At 40.1% G+C, this 17,900-nt stretch overlaps 1 protein-coding gene across 6 annotated transcripts in view; it reads right to left on the bottom strand.

Moving 5' to 3' along the window:
- PIEZO2 (piezo type mechanosensitive ion channel component 2) overlaps positions 1 to 17,900 on the bottom strand; it is a 432,615-nt gene that overhangs the window by 292,727 nt on the left and 121,988 nt on the right. For all 6 annotated transcript variants that reach the window (XM_040353951.1, XM_040353956.1, XM_040353950.1 and 3 more), the window contains exon 2: positions 515 to 610. In XM_040353951.1, the coding sequence (XP_040209885.1) occupies positions 515 to 610 (96 nt within the window). The remainder of the gene's footprint in view (positions 1 to 514; positions 611 to 17,900) is intronic.

The raw sequence follows: 17,900 nt of genomic DNA, 5'->3' as shown, positions 1-17,900 counted from the left end.
TTTTTTTTCCCGACGCAACTTTTTTAAGCCGTCGCGATCCTCAAAACTCGGCGTAACGTAACTTCGCGCATGCGCAGTACGGCTGGCGCGGGAGCGCGCCTCATTTAAATGGGACTCGCCCCATTTGAATAGGAACGCCTTGCGCCGGCGGAATTTTAGTTACACAGCCTGAAATTTCTAGATAAGTGCTTTGTGGATCAGGCACTTAGGTAGAAACTTTAAGGCAGTGTAACTTAAATGGGATTTTTTAAGTTACGTCAGGTTTTTGTGGATCTGGCCCTACAAGTCCCCAGATTTTGGCTTCCCAGCCAAGACAGCAACATAGTACTATAGAGTATTGCTACTCTATAGTATAGCAAGCGCTATACTATAGAGAAACATATGTATGGGTGTAATACCCTTGAATAAAAGCACTGTGTTAATGAACAAGATAATGGCCAGGACTGAAGTAGCTATTTTTATGTAATATATATAATACAAAACATGTAAAGGTCTTATGTAAATAGGATCTTACCTTGCATTGTTATCTTGGTGGGCTCTGAAAACAAGGGAATAAGCAAGAGGTAGATGAGGTAGACAAATGATATTCCGCTGTACCGGAACATGCATGCTGTAAAAAAGAAACAAAAATATGTTTTAATTACCAGAGATAAGCATAACATATTAAACATACACAAAAAGAATGGAATAAAACACACACAGTATTAGGCTTAATTTCCATGGACGTTTTTACAGCCACTTGTTTTAGCCTTTTTTACAGCTTAAAAATGTCTGTCCATGTTTTTGCGCGTTTTTGAGCGTTTTTTAACGTCTGGCGTTTTTACAGCTCTAACACTGGAGCTTCAGAACGCAACTGGTTCTGTTTTTTTTTTTGCAGCATAAAAACGGCTCAGCCATCTACAGCTCAAAAACGTCATGGTGGGCATGAGGCCATAGACTAACATGGAGAGTCGTTTTTAAGCTGCAAAAAACGCTCAGAAAAGTGGCTGAAAAAATGTCCAAAAACGTCCATGGAAATTAAGCCTTATAATTTCTCCCTTAGGCCCCTTTCACACTGGGCGCAGGAGGTCCGCTGGCACCGCTATACCGTGGGCTTTACCACGATATTCGGGCGTTAGCGGTGCGGTTTTAACCCCCGCTAGCAGCTGAAAAAGGGTTAATACCGCCGACAATGCGCCTCTGCAGAGGATCATTGCCGGCGGTATTACTGCGGTTTCCCATTGATTTCAATGGGTAGGAGCGGTGTAGCAGCGGTATACACCCCGCTCCTTCACGGCTTCAAAGATGCTGCTAGCAGGACTTTTGGAGCGGTCCTGCTAGCACAACGCTTCAGTGTGAAAGCCTTCAGGCTTTCACACTGAAGACTGCAGGGCATGATTTTTTAAGGTGGTATAGCAGCGCTATTTTTAGCGCTAAACCGCCTGAAAAACGTGTCAGTGTGAAAGGGGCATTAGAATCTTTGCCAAACTCCTATAAGATAATTACAATGCATTCTCAAAGTTACAGGTACACTGTAAGCCAGCATTTCTACCCTGCTCAGTTAGTTACCCATCACATTACTCCCTTAGCTTGGTTCTCTCAGTACAATGTATTTGTTATATCTAGTATACATTGTATTGCCAAATCACTAACAAGCTGTAATGGCATAGCTTATATGGTCACTAAAAATATATACAGTATGCATGACAAACACTCATGGTTTAATTGTAATAAATAGTGATTATGTACATAAATTCTTATTTTATTCTGGACAAAAAATAATAATATTTTGCATTCTTCTGCCAGCAAGTAGAATTTTAAACTGAATTTTATATTCTCCAATTGGGTCTTTGTTAAAAAAAAAGCCTACTGTTTACAGACCTCTATAGCTGAAGTGAAAATTTACACACACACTTTAGACTCCTTGTTAGGCTTTCTATTTTAGATTCTCTAATTGGGTTTTTGTTGAAAAAAAAACACTGTTTATTATGCAGAACAGCTGAAGCGGAAATTCAGACATAAACAAGTGGTTGAGTTACCTTTACATTACAGTGTATAAATGGCTTCACATGGTCCTGTCAGTACAACCTATTTGTTATCCTATACATTTGTTTTCAAAATTACCAACATACTAGCATAAGGTATATAGTCACCAGAAATGTATACATTTATATGCATATCACACAGCCATGATTTAAAGGACATGGTTGAAATAAACTGGAGACATGGAACTTAAAGTGGTTGTAAAGGCTAAAGTTTTTTTTACCTTAATGCAATCTCTGCATTAAGGTACAAAACATTTAAGATACAGCTCCCCTCTGCCCCTCCTAAATACTTACCTAAGCCTAATCTCAATCCGGCATTTTGCTCAAGAGCAATGACACTGCTCTCTCTCTTCCTCTTTACTGGATTCAGTGAGGGAAGTGGGAGCCATTGGCCAGTGAAAAAAGAGTCGGCACTGTATGTGTTAATAAATGCAGATGGAATGAAGACTCCATAAGTGCCGTCATTGCGAATGGCTTGCTATGGGGGCACTAGGAGGGCAGGAGGAGCCAGGCGAGCTAACGGAGGGACCCCAGAATTGAGGCTGCTCTGTGCAAAACCATTGCGCAGAACATGAGAGGAAAAGGACCTAATTTCATGTACATCAATCGTAGGGTGATACTACGGATGCACCGGTGTTCAGTGTGCCACCGCCCCGATAATGTAGAATTGAACTAAGGACTAGTGGATTGGGCTTTAAAGGCACACGGTACAAGTAGTATGAAAAACTAGAAAAGATTTATTATTGGTATAGACATATCATAAAAACAGAATTTCTAACATAGAAAGCTTAAATGAAAAGCATAATCACCAACGCGGGGTACCTTTTAATGAGATATCTATGCTCCTGAAGAATCGCATATCCCAAAGCGTGCAACATGTTGAGCAAGCCCTCATGTTCCTCTGGATAACCACCTGGTCACTCGTGATATAACCTACTTTATGATTATGCTTTTCATTTAAGCTTTCTATGTTAGAATCATACAATGAATGTGAACCTTGTGTGTGGAACCAGTTGTTAATTTAATGTGAATTTAAAGCCAATTCCATTGCACAGAACAGATAAGTATAACATGTTTTTTTTATAAAAAAATATAATATTAATTTACAATAACTTTAAGGCTACTTTTTAGGCTTTCTATTTGGGTCTTTGTTGAAAAAAAAAGCTGTTTATAAAGCTCAATAGCTGAAGATAAAATGTGAACACACAGGCGGATGATTGATCACAGCAGTGACTCCCTAACCAGATGGCTTAGTCCAAAGTTTCATTCAGACATGAGCCTCAAAGCAAAAAGTGGCTACTTGTCTGTCTATTTAGCTAACCTATATTGCTGTGGGAATCATTTGTGAGACTTTATTTGTGAAACAAAGATTGTACATACATAGGAAAGAAGAGCTATAAAAAGAATTTATAAAACATATACAATAAAAAAATATGGTCCCTCACATGTGTTAATATTTGTTGGCCACAGCAAAAATGAACAATATAAACAATCTCTAGCACTCAATATTGCTAACCAGCAAAGAGAGCCTTAGAGCCGGTTCACACTGGGGCAGCACGACTTGCCAAGCGACTCAGCAAGGCGATCTGCCCACGACTTCAGAGGCAACTTGCAAAATGACTTCTGTACTGAAGTCAATGCAACTCGCCCGGAAGTCGTCCCAAAATAGTACAGGAACCTTTTTCTAATTTGGAGCGACTTGAGTCGCTCCTATTAGAACGGATCCATTGTACAGAACGGAGCGCGACTTGTCAGGCGGCTAACGAGTTGCGCCTGTGTGAACCGGCTGTTAAGCTGGCCATACACTGGTAGATTTTTTTAACAAATGTTTGTACAAAAAATCTTTGCAGTACATTGGATAACAGCAACAGCGAGTATCATTCAAAAGTACTTTAAAATGTTATTTGCTTTTAACATTTGATTTTCCCAAATGAAAACCACATTCATGGGTAGAAATTGTTTTGTTTGAAAAAAAAAAAAAATCCTTCCTGCTCTTTTAAATTTTCTGTCACTACAGTCAAAAACAAAAGCCAATTTAACCCCACTAATAATTCGAAAATGTAATGTTACATAAACAAACATTTATGATCAAAAATGTAAAGCAGCCTAACAATACTCCAAAAGTGAGCTAAAACCAGGGTTTCTGCATACATTTGTAAATGTATTTAGAGCAAAACAGTCACAAGGAATGATTCTAATATAATGAAATAGGGATTCATGAATAGACTAAGAAATATTTAATAATTCAGTGGCAAATGTTCACATTTCACACTTTATAAAAGTTTAGCAAATATTTAATAAAGTGCCTCTTTCATTCTACTTTTGAGGAAAAATAAAGAAAAAAATATATATATACAGCGGGTATATACATATATAAAGTATAATATATGATATATACAGTTTATATAGAGAGAAAGAGAGAGAGAGAGAGAGAGCAGGCAGGCATTCTAGCACCTTGAGTTCTAATCTTCTACAACAGACTAAGGCTGTAACTGACACTAAATCATGAATGGTCCTTGTGTTCTCCAAACTCCAGTTCACCTGGTACCGCTAGAGAATTTCAGGTCTAGCAAGTATTGCGTCTGCCACATGGCTTCATTCACTAATTTAAACATGGCTTGCCTTTCAATACGGATACAGCTGTTTCACTGCTGTGCTTGTTACTGTACACAGAGGCACATCTAGCACTAAAAGTCTAGTACTTGATTTACTGATTTCATGGTTTGATACGGTAAACTAATATTTTCACAGCTCAGCATTTCAACAGAAATTGTCATCGCCATGAAAAAGTTAAAGCCTTTGTGTAATACCATTCAGATCCTCATAGAAAATAAACTCAGAAAAATAAGGAAAGGCTATAATGATTTATGACCTGTCTAGATTCATTTCTGTCCTTTTGCTTCTAGTAAATTAAACTGACATTAAAAACTTCTATTGAGAGAATGAACTGGCAAGATGACAGCTTAACAATCTGAAGCTAACACGCATCAATCAGCTATAAATCATATGACACTATATTTTGTCTAAGAACTAGAACTACAGCGTTCAGCAATATTACTTAAGCTTCTTAAGTGCCCGAGTAAGTGCCTGAAGAATATTATTAGTTTAGTCAATGTCTTTTATTTAATCTATATAGTAGGAATTGAATACAAAAATTACAATTGAAAACAGCAGTCCACTATTTTGAGAAGCTCCAACGGTGTAAGATCTGAAATCGTTTTTGGAATTTGCAATCACTTACTGACACAAGTACATATTTGCTAGATGAGAATATACTGGAACAGCAAACTGCAAACAGAAATAGACGAAAATAGACGAAAATATAAAGGAGATGTTTGGGGTGTCTAAAAATTCAAACATACTGTACACACTCAACTCTATGTTACAGCAAGTTGTGATGATGGAGCTGTCCCACGTTGACTCTAAGGCTGGGAACTGAGTGATCACATGACCGTTGATCACTCAGTTATTTGTCAGTCACTGTTCTCCGCTCTACCCCTCCAGCGCTCACTGGATCACTGGGCAGGAGAGGGGATGAGTGCAGCTGATTTTGGCTCTCAGCCATGTGCTGAAAGCTGGTCCAGCTGTCAATCAGACTCCTGGGTGGAATCCTGACAATATGGTCAGGATCTGTCCAGAGCCTGAAATGGCTCTGCCACATCAGCTGACATCGGACTATAGCACACTGTCGACTGATTCTGGATTACAGGAGTGTATGGCCAAAAACCTCAACAGGGGAGTTGATGGGTGAGGGCATGCACCCGAAATAGGCAGCAATGCACTGCCCATCAGTTACATTATTCCAGGCTATCCCTGAGGACTACATAACTCCTCCTCCACATTATAGAGAAGAGGAAATGGGGAAGTTATTATGTCCCAGGGTGGCAATGCTGAGCGATGAGTACAGTGAGTGAATATTTCTAGTGACAGTTTCAAATCAAGGTTTACCTGTTACAAACCTGAGCAATTCAAACTGGGTATGTGAAGATGCAAATTATGGAAATAATCACAATTTCCAAGCCTAATGTTTTCCACACTCCCTCTAACAAAGTACTTTCTTAAAAAAAAAAAAAAAAAACTGCATGGGGTGGACACTTTCTATTGGTTTTCCAGTGATAGGGGTCTCTCAGGATGCAGAAGTATCTTAGCAATGATATGAGCATGAGGGAATTGTCAGAGAGTACTCAACACAGGCACATCTTCAGGGCTGGAATACTGGTTCCCCAGTAATAATACCAATGAAGTCCTGGAGAGTGGACTTAGGTTAGTAAAAAATTGCAAAATTGCAAAAGGGCTTCAACTATTAGCAGTGATTGTAAAGGTATGTTTAAAAAAACAAAAACAAACATGTCTATATTTACCTGCTCAATTGCACAAAGCGGCTGCAAACCTCCTCTTTGCGTGTCCCCCGCCGCCGCTCCTGGCCCCTCCTCTCTCTCCAGTGCTCCCATGGGAAGCTGCTTCTCATGGGGCACTTGTGCATGCTCGCACAACCCGAGCCCCGCTGCTACATCCATTGACACAGACAGCAGGACTTGGCCCCACTTCCTCATCACTGGTTTTGATTGACAGCACTGGGAGCCAATGGCTCCCAATGCCCCAGCAAAGCCAGCAAGACATGTAAGTGGGGGGAGAAAATAACTGCAGACCTGAACAGTGCTGGATCGAATGAGAGCTCAGGTAAGTAAATGGGAGGGTGAGGGGTAATGCTGATGCCTAAAAATGTTTATCTTAATCTAAGAAATGCATTAAGGAAAAACATGTTAGGCTTTACAACCTACTTTAAGGTTAACTTGTCACAAACCTAGGAAATTTTAACTGAGTATATGATGGAAAAATAACAAGCAGAGGATACTTTCAGTGAAACCACATGTTAAACAACGATACGTATGCCGCGTACACACGATCATTTTTCGGCATGTAAAAAACTAAGTTTAAAAAAAATCTAATTTAAAATGATTGTGTGTGGGCTTCACATCATTTTTTGGGTTCTGAAAAACGACAAAAAAAAAAATTCGAACATGCTGCATTTTTTAACAACGTTTTAAATTATGTTGTTTTTTGGGTTGTAAAAAATGTATGGGCTTAAACGACGTGAAAAACCTGCACATGCTCAGAAGCAAGTTATGAGACGGGAGCGCACCTTCTGGTAAAACTACCGTTCGTAATGGAGTAAGAACATTCATCATGCTGTAACAGACTGAAAAGCGCGAATCGTCTTTTACTAACACGGAATCAGCTAAAGCAGCCAAAAGGGTGGCGTCATCCGAATGGAACTTCCCCTTTATAGTGCTGTCGTACGCGTTGTACATCACCGCGCTTTGCTAGAGCATTTTTTTTTAACGATTGCGTGTAGGCAATGTCGTTTTAATGATGAAGTTGGAAAAAACGTTGTTTTTTATAGAGGCTGAAAAACTTCGTTTTTTACAAGCTGAAAAATGATCGTGTGTACGCGGTATTAGATACATGGGAAGCTAAAGTTATATGAAAATCTTGATTTTTTTTCTGGTCTTCTCCATTCCCATCTACCATGTCTCCCAATAGTCATTTAAAGTGTTGGGCAGCCTCACTGACCAATTGAAAGTTTTGATGGTTATGCCGCGTACACACGATCATTTTTCAGCATGAAAAAAAACATTGTTTTTCAGCATGTCGAAAAAACGATGTTTTTCCAACTTCATCATTAAAAACGATGATGCCCACACACCATCGTTTTTAAAAAATGATCTAGCAAAGCGCGGTGACGTACAACATGTACGAAAGCACTATAAAGGGGAAGTTCCATTCGCCTTTGGGCTGCTTTAGCTGATTCTGTGTTAGTAAAAGACGATTCGCACTTTTTTGTCTGTTACAGCGTGATGAATGTGCTTACTCCATTATGAACGGTAGTTTTACCAGAACGAGCGCTCCCGTCTCATAACTTGCTTCTGAGCATGCGCAGGTTTTTAACATCGTTTTAGCCCACACACGATCATTTTTTACAACCCGAAAAACGACATTGTTTAAAACGACGTTAAAAAATGCAGCATGTTTGAATTTTTTTTCGTTGTTTTTCAGAACCTGAAAAATAATGATGTGAAGCCTACACACAATCATTTAAAATGATTTTTTTTAAAAAGAACGTTTTTTTTATGCCGAAAAATGATCGTGTGTACGCGGCATTAGAACGGGCAGGGCAAAGCTTGACTAAAAGGAAAAGTCAATATTTGCATTCATTATAATATGCCTATGTCTCTGGCTCTACTGATCATTTTGACAGAAGATAGCCTCTGCTTCAACATTTTTTTATTTATTATATGCTCTGTTATATTTACCCAGGATTATTAAAGGATTGTATTTATTATTTTAAATCTAGAGGCTTACATTAAAAATAATCAACCATCACAGTTTATATATTTTAATTTGTGGGTGCAGTTGGAAACTGTTTTTGAAATTTGCATTTCCTTAAATGTAGGTAACTGAATCAGAGTTGTATTCCTACACCGCTTTGCTAATGTTTGAGTAAATTGGACTGGGTCACAAAGAGAATTAGAATTAGAAAACCTTGGCTTACAGTGAACCAGCTGGATTATGTAAGAGTTCCTACTCACAAGAAGCAATTTCTTCATCGATAAAAACTGCACTGCTTTGCAAGTCAGCATAGATTTAGTCATGAAAGATTTTGTGGTGTGAACCTGAGACTAGAGGTCGACCGATATGGGTTTTTCTCTAGCCGATGCCGATGCCGATATTTAGAAATCGGGGCAGCCGATGGCCGATATATGATGTCGATTTTTGCGGCCGATATTTTGGGCCGATTTTTGGATTGGGATGCATTGTGGAGGAGGATGGATGGTGCTGGGCATGGGTGGGAGATGCGTTGTGGAGGGGGAAAGATGGTGCTGGCTGTGCCTGGGGGATGCATTGTGGAGGGGGGTGGATGAATGGTGCTGGGCGTGGGATGCGTTGTGGAGGGGGATGGCTGGATGCTGCTGGCTGTGGAGGGGGGGATGTGTTGTGGAGGGGAAGAGATGGATGGTGCTGGCTGTGGAGGGGGGATGTGTTGTGGAGGGGAAGAGATGGATGGTGCTGGCTGTGGATGGAGGGAAGGGGGTGGATGGATGGAGCTGGCCGTGGGTGGGGGATGCATTGTGGAGGGGGAGAGATGGATGGTGCTGGCTGTGAATGGAGGGAGGGGGGTGGATGGATGGAGCTGGCCGTGGGTGGGAGATGCTTTGTAGAGGGGGGTGAATGGATGGAGCTGGCCGTGGGTGGGGATGGATATGTATATAAAATGAGTGTGTATACAGGAGAGGGGTGTGCTCTGACATGTACACACTGTCCATTGGATGACACCTGTGAGCTCCCACGTGAGTTGGAGTACTATGTACAATCACTAGAGAGCCGAGGCACCTATCAGAGATGATAGGAATATTGTACATTACCCCAGTCTCCAGCAGCATGAGAAATGAATCCTTCAGCCACGCTGCTGGTAGCCTGCGCGCCGACACCCCCCCTCCCTCTACCTCGGCGGGCTGTACTGTATCAGAAAGCAAACTTGTCACAAGCCCGAGCAGCTGCAGTACAAGTTGTCTGCGCGAAGAGATCACAAAAGCTTCCTGCATGCTGGGACGGTGGTGGGATTATTGAACATGGGCTCTAGGCTACGGCTGGAGCTGGAGCAGGCTACCAGGCTGAAGGATTAATTTCTCGTGCTGCTGGAGGTGGAGCGGGGTTTAGCGTGGCAGCCGAAAATCGGCCGATTTTTTTACAATAATCGGCCGATGCCGATTTCTTAAAAACGGCCAAATATCGGCCGATATATCGGCTGACCGATATATCGGTCTACCTCTACCTGAGACTATAACAAGTGAGGTTTTTGGTGGGCTTAAAATGAATGAAAAGGCTCTGCCATGCCTTGTTCTAGAGATCATGGTTTCTACACTGCAACTGCAACTAGTCCAAATCAGTTGTATGCAATTTTCAAAGAACAGCTCTATGTCAGGCTGTATTGGTGTTATAAACCAAATGTTATGTTGGTCACATGGGTATAAATGAATGATTTAAATGTATCCATCTACCAATGTCCTTAGTTTTAGTTTTTGGGTGGGGGTGATGATATGATTAAATAAACATTAAAGCCATGGAATTTTTATTAGAAGACCTTGAATATGCACGTGTCTAAAACTCAGGTAAAAATCAACACTTATACAAATGTTCCAAATTACACCCACAGTTCAAACATGTATTTCCAAAATTATAGCTGTCCCTTCTGTGGCTTTCAGCATGGAATCATCAAGTGTTTGCTTTTGCTTAATCTTTCAGTCTTTTGTAAGCTTGATGATTTATATGTTTTTGTTGTTGTTAGAGCGTTTTGTATTTTTTCCAAGGGGAAATAATTATATTTGATGAAAGATCATGGGTTGAATCCAGGTCAATATTTAGAGCTGGATTAAATGTTTACTGTTATAACACATTGAGTTTTTTTTTTATAGTTATAATTCACTTATGAACAGTATTGTCCAGTGTCTTTGATCTCAGTGTGTTTAATACAACAAAATAGTAGTACGAATTTCCAAGTGCAAGATAAATGGCTTAGTGAGCCTGGAGGGTAAAGAGGGCTTATAAACGTGTTATACTGTAATGTTCACGCAGTAAAGGGGATGTATCATTTTTTCATAGATGTTTAACCACTTAAGACCCAGACCAAAATGCAGGTAAAGGACCAGGCCCCTTTTTGCGATTCGGCACTGTGTCGCTTTAACTGACAATTGCGCGGTGGTGCGACGTGGCTCCCAAACAAAATTGGTGTCCTTTTTTTCCCACAAATAGAGCTTTCTTTTGGTGGTATTTGATCACCTCTGCGTTTTTTATTTTTAAACAAAAATAGAGCGACAATTTTGAAAAAAATGCAATATTGTTTACTTTTTGCTATAACAAATATCCCCCAAAAATATATATTAAAAAAATATGTTTTCCTCAGTTTAGGCTGATACATATTCTTCTACCTATTTTTGGTAAATAAAAATCGCAATAAGCGTTTATCGATTGGTTTGTGCAAAATTTATAGCGTTTACAAAATAGGGGATCGTTTTATTGCATTTTTATATAAAAACAATTTTTTACTACTTTTTTCGTGACTGTGACATTATGGCGGACACATCGGACAATTTTGACACATTTTTGGGACCATTGTCTTTTTCACAGCAAAAAATGCTATAAAAATGCGTAATTTACTGTGAAAATGACAATTGCAGTTTGGGAGTTAACCACTAGGGGGTGCTGAAGGGGTTAAGTGTGACCTTATATGTGTTTCTAACTGTAGGGGGGCCGGGCTGGACGTGTGATGTCATTGATCGCCTTTCCCTATATCAGGGAGCAGACGATTAATGACAGCGCCACTGTGAAGAACGGGGAAGGCAATTGGGTCCGCGGCTCCCACAGCCGCGGTCACGGAGCTTCGGACCGGGCGCCCACGGCTGGGCATTTAACAATCACGTATAGGTACGTGATTGTGCCCAGCTGTGCCATTCTGCCGATGTATATGGGCGTTAGGCGGTCCTTAAGTGGTTAAAAGAGGAAAGATTTTTAATCTGTATTAATAAATTATCTTTATAAACAAAACAGGAACTATTTTCAAATTTTGCAGTATTAGACATGAATTTATTTGTTAGATACTGTTAATGCCTTTGTCCAACACTAACGTTGCATCATATGAGCATGCAAGTGATCATCCAAAATGAACTTTTAAAGAAATGGTGTGCTCATTACAAACCCTCCAATACCTATAGTAGTCCAATAGTGCATAGCAAGCTATAATAAATAAACAAAATACTCTAGAAGAGGACTGAAACTTGCTGAAACAAAACAGGTGTTTATGTGACCAACTACATTTTGAATCAAAAAGAATTCAGGGGACAGAGTTAAAATCTAAATATGAAATATTTCTTTAGAATCTCCAGAATTGTGCCTCTGCACACCAATTAAGAGTTAGCGTTGATTAGGGGTTTAACTACAGCCAAAAAGCCCATATGAATGTTATGGGATCCAAAAGCTTAAGTATGGCTCCACAGTGATTTATGCAGACAGAAGTAGCATTTAGCAATTACATTTGGATAAACTAAATGTATATAAAGCTTGCAAGCCTCCATCAAATTGCTTATATGGAGTAGTAGTCTGTTTCATAAAAGCAACGGCCTTCAAGATGGAGATTAGAGTGACAAGGAGGCTTCTAAATGGTTATAGCACCCCAACATATAAGAATGAGGTTTTTGGGGCACAGTGGGTTAACAGTGAATTTGGGAGGTTTGAGTTTGAAGTACCAAAGAATTTATGGTGTCATTTGTTATTACCAATTTGTAAAGGACACATGATGTCCTGACTGACCTTCAACTTTGGTCAGGAGGGTTAGAATGGCTAATATTGGGCACTGTGGTATAAGCCAGCCCCCTCATTATAAGGGCTGTGTTCCCAGCAGCTATCTGTCAGTGTGTTGAAGCAGTGTAGAGAAGTCTGTGCATAGGCAGTTAGTTACTATACTGTGTTAGACAGTGCTATAATGTGCTAAATTAATTTGGATTGCAATGAGGTTGGTTACATAGCTTTGTATAGCCCTTCCTGTGTCCACAGTTTAAAGATCTAACAATCCTTTTCTGGAATACCTGTGTGTGTAAGCGACAACTGTAACTCCACCCAACTCCCCGCAAGTATTTTTTGTTTGTTTGATTTAATTTTTACATTTTTTTTAACATTTATCCATGTTTTTAATTTTGTGATAAGTTAAGGTGGTTATACGGACTAAACTATTTTTTTTCCTCTAACCTAAAACAATGATATATTTACCTGCTCTGTGCAGTCGTATTGCACAGAGTGGTATCCTTCCTCTTCTGGAGTCCCTTGTTAGTGCTCTCAACTCCTCCTCTTTTGCAAGTGCCCCCATATTAAGCCAGATGTTATAGGGGCACTCCTGTGGGTATGCTCCTGAACTAGGCTGTGTGTGTGACACACACAGCACATGTCAGCCCAGCATGCAGCTCCCTCCTCACTGGATTTCATTGACAGCAGCAAGAGCCAGGAGAAACAAGGTATAAAACATCTGACATCAACCCTTTCTGGAAATTTTAATTCAGCAGGTATTAGGGTGAACTATCCATTAAGTAGATGTAAAAGACATAAAAGGCAACCTCATAAAGCATTTCGGCAAATAGGATGTCATCAGGGGCTAATTCCCAGATAGCAAGCAAGTGAGCTGCAAGTTTAAAATGACTTGCTAAGCGTTTGCTAGACTTGCCAGGCTTTACAAGTCTACATTGCATGACTTCAGATCAACTTTCTTTGCAAACATTCTGCAAGTCTGATGCAAGTTCTGGTTTAGGTATATTGTGCAATAGTCATCCCACCATCATAACTCTGCAATTTGCAGAGCTCTTGCTGTAGACTCACCACTGCAACTTTGCTATTGCCATAGATGTGCAGTGCAAATTTGCTACAAATTGAAAAAGAGTCAACTAGAACTTGTGCTTCAAGTCTTCTACATCTACCCTTAATACCTGCTAAATTAAAATTTCTGGGAAGACTGATACTGGATGCTTTTTTACTGGTATGAAATTGATGGTTTCTGAGAAGAAGTGTAAAAGGCTAGGATAAAGGAGTCTATGGTAGTAGCTACTTCAGTTGAGACAGATTCCACTGGGGTTATTTAACACATATACCTCATTATTTTAAGGTTATACATCTGGTGAGTGTACAATTGCATCTATATTGGCGATGGGACTCATACCAGAAGGAATACACAATTAATGGATCTCTTTTTCACCATATGAAGATCTTCCCATGAATTAAGACTTTTTCAATGGAAAAACTCTTCTTTTGTATTCTGTAACAACTTTGAATAAATGTAATTAATTTAAAGAATTGGTGTTTTTCTCATGCTCCCCTAGAGACTGCATTAAAAGGACACTCCCTGCTGTACAGCATTTTTTTTAATTATTTTGCATTGGTAAATGAACCCATTGGCAGTATCCGGCTCCCCATACTTCGAACCTGATTCTTGAACCCCTGACGAACCAAACTTGGGCATTGATAATGCTCTTATCTCACAAACCTAACCCTTTGGCCTCAGTACAGCTCAGTAACACTGAAAATCAGTGTTAAAATCACAGTCTCAATGTTATTAAGCTCGGTGTCTGGCAGCTGCACTTGACACTGCTCAATAACAATAAGCCTTCCCTTTCAACAGGTTTGACTTTACTGAGCTGACTGTGTGTGTGTGCCCAGCACAGCCTTGATACCTGTAATAGTAGCATTCTATATATCAATTGCATCGATTTTATTTATATTAATCTCCATATTTACTTGCAAACCAAGCTGTTCACCAAAAGTGACAGTTACAAGGGTTAGGACAAATTATTGTACGGAAATGGCATCATCCTTGATTCATGTAGTTTAAACTTTTTTCAATTTAAAAATAATGTGACTCTATCTGCTTAAAAAGTGCTGGCCAGTGTATTTCATTTAATTGCATATTTAAGACTGTCTAAAACAGTGGTTCTCAACCTTCTAGTGCCGTGACCCCTTGATAAAATTTCCCAAGTTGTGGGGACCCCTAACAAAAAAAATTCTGTAGCGTGGGTTGCCAGCACCCAAGGCAAGACAAGTAATTTGCACCCTAACCCACAGACATTTTAGCGCTACCTGAGTCCCTTCCACCCATACAGTATTAATACCCCTTATGGTACAATTTAGGATGTACCACTGTTTGTTCTCTTTTCTTTCCCTTTTATCTCTCTCTATCCTAGATTCTTGTTTTTTTCCCCCATCCATCTCTCTAGCCTTCTTTCTTGTTCTCATATTCTTTCTCTTTTTCTTTGTTCCTCCCCCTCTTTTCCTTTCCCTTCCATGTATTCTCTTTGTATTCCTTCTCTTACTCCTTGGTGGGGGGAGGGGGGAATGTGATGAGTGGCAGTGCTGGGAGGGGAGTTCTGATCAGCCAACTTAGGTGCTCTTGATCAAGGTCATCTGCTGATCTGAGAACTGCAGTAGGCACTATTAATGGCAACTATAATCACAGGTAGTATTACTCAATGTGTCTCTGGCTCTGTGGTGTCTCGCAGCAGTGACACCTATGCCAAAATCAGGAAATAGGGTCTCCGCTAGCCCCTCCCACTTCACATTCCTCGCCAGTCAGCTGACCTCCAGTCTCTGCCCCCCCAGCCATGCCATGAACTGAATGGGCGGCTGTGAAGAGGCTGAGTTGGCGTTTGCGGGCTCCAGGAACAACCCAGCTGGGTGGCCACAGGCTCCAGGGACAGCCTTCATGGGCTTCAGGAAAATCCCCCTGGCAAATAGTAATTCGACCCCCCAGGTTGAGAACCACTGGTCTAAAAAAACGCTTATCACAAGGGCAACACTGAAGTATTTTCTCTACAGAATGGATAGGGTTGTCACCCTGTTAAAGAGATTGTAAAATCAATTAATCAAATGCCAGAGTCAACAAGTAATATAATTTAGTGGGCACTCAGAAAAACAAAAACGACTGTGTTAGTACTATTGATGAATTTCAACATGATAGTCCCTTCTGGTTTTCTCTTAGTTCCCCTTTAAACAACACTAGGTTTTAACTAAAACATATATAACTGATGTGAAAACAACAAGCACACAAGTTGCACATTAACTTTAAGCAGACCATCTTCTCCTGATATCACTTTTATACTAAACTGCAAAAAGGAAATTAAGCAGCATATAATATATGCAAACCTGTCTAGTTATTAACAACTTGTAAGCAATGTAAAAAGACATAAGAAAAAGTGATTGTGAAGTTCTAATGACTTCTGCTCAAGTATCTGGAGAAATACTGCAGAGCAAATAAATGCAGCTTTTCCTCCCATCCAGGTCAATAAAGCCATTCACAGCTGGCTGAGCAACTAAAATACTTCCTGCTGTTCTAGGCAATCATAGAAATAAAGTGTAAAATTTACAGCGCTTCAAAGATGTTCTTTCCTGGACAGAGTCTGATTTATGCTGCCTTTATATAAATCGAGGTGTTACCTGTGAAACTACTATTCGACATTAAAATTGCTATTCCAAAGTGCCAAAAAAAGAGCTAGCATTGGATCTTATGTTTTTTTATTAGCGCAAAGCAATATATACCTCTGTAAAGCAGCAACGATAAATATTGCCTTCTAAATACTTTTCTATCACTCCATAAACAGACAAGAAAACAGGAAAAAAAGCCAGGCTCATCCACCTTACAAACTGTGTGGCGTCTGCTATCCCTCTGGTCCAATCCCTCCATTGCTGCTACTCAACCAACAAATTAACTTCAAGATACTAACAATATCTTACAAAGCCGTCCACAACCTGGCACCAGCTGCATCACTAATCAAAATACAGCCAAATTGTTCTTTTCAATTCTCCAAAGACCTCCTGTTCTCTAGCTCCCTTGTCAGCTCATCTCATGCTTGCCTCCAGGACTTCTTCAGAGCTTCTCCCATCCTCTGGATTGCTCTACCCCAATCTGTCTGACTATCTCCTACTTTGTCCACTTTCAAGCAATCCCTGAAAACTCATCTCATCGGAGAATCCTGTCTGGCCCCCACCTAACAACTACAGATTTATTTTCTCCATCAGCACATCGACCACAGTTATTACCTCTTGACCCTCCCTCTGAAGCCTCGTACACATGACCGAGGAACTCAACGGGCGAAACACATCGTTTTCCTCATCGAGTTCCTTGTTAGGCTGTCGAGGAACTCGACAAGGCAAGTTTCTCCATTCCCGTCGAGGAAATATAGAACTTGCTCTCTTTTTTGCTCGTCGAGTTTCTCGACCGTTTCCTCGACGAAAATGTACACACGACCGGTTTCCTCGGCAAAAAAATATCTCCCAGCAAGTTTCTTGCTGGTTTTTGCCGAGAAACTCAGTCGTGTGTACGAGGCCTTAGATTGTAAGCTCCAATGAGCAGGGCCCTCTGATTCCTCCTGTATTAAAGTGTATTGTATTGCTACTGTCTACCCTCAAGTTGTAAAGCCCTGCGTCAACTGTCGGTGCTATATAAATCCTGTATAATAATAATAATTTATATATAATAATCTATTAATAATACTGTGAAGGCTATACAAACAATCATTTCATGAGCTTACAAAAGTGAAATGAGGATGAAGTAGAAGTACACACCTCTAACTGGGTACAATAAAGATCTACTTAAAGGTCATTTACAGTATATTCAGTTAGGTTGGGTTCACACTGCTGCGCTCTCTGACATTGCATGTGATTCGCACCACACTGCTGTGCAAATCACATGCGATGTCTGTGCAATGCAAATTCAGCCATACAGATAATATGGTTAAATTTGCATTGCATTCCAACCAAAGTCGTGCAGGACCCTTTTTTTTGGTCAGCACCAGAATCGTAATTGCATGAGTGTTCACACCCATGCGATCCAATTCCTGTGCAAATTGAAAGTTTGCACTGTGATACGCGAACCGATCTGGGGAGTGTCATTAACTTAGTATTGACACTCCCAGTGGTTCACATAGGGCAGTGTGAACTGCCTGCGAGTTGGGTGCAATGTGGGAACAGGGTTCCCGTATCGCACCAATATGAACCGAGCCTTAAGGATTTTGCCATGAAAATTCACTGAACGCACAACTCCATTTTTGCAATGCAAATCACCAAGCCTCATAGGAGAACACAATCAGCAGGATTTTTTTTAAACTGGATTAAATATTTTTTTATCTATTTTACTTCAGTTGTAATAGTAGCAAATCTTCCAAAGTATTGTAAATAGCGAGTAAAATTGGGAGGTGTTTTTTTTGGCAAAGCCACATGATTACCATGTCAGCATTGACTTGGTGATCACATGGCTTTGTTTGAGAACAAAACCATGCCATTTTTTCA

The sequence above is a fragment of the Rana temporaria genome, chromosome 5 (genome assembly GCF_905171775.1).
Source record: "Rana temporaria chromosome 5, aRanTem1.1, whole genome shotgun sequence".
Lineage (NCBI taxonomy): Eukaryota > Metazoa > Chordata > Amphibia > Anura > Ranidae > Rana > Rana temporaria.
The sequence above is the reverse complement of the archived record's forward strand: the minus strand, read 5'-3'. Positions and strand labels throughout refer to the sequence as shown.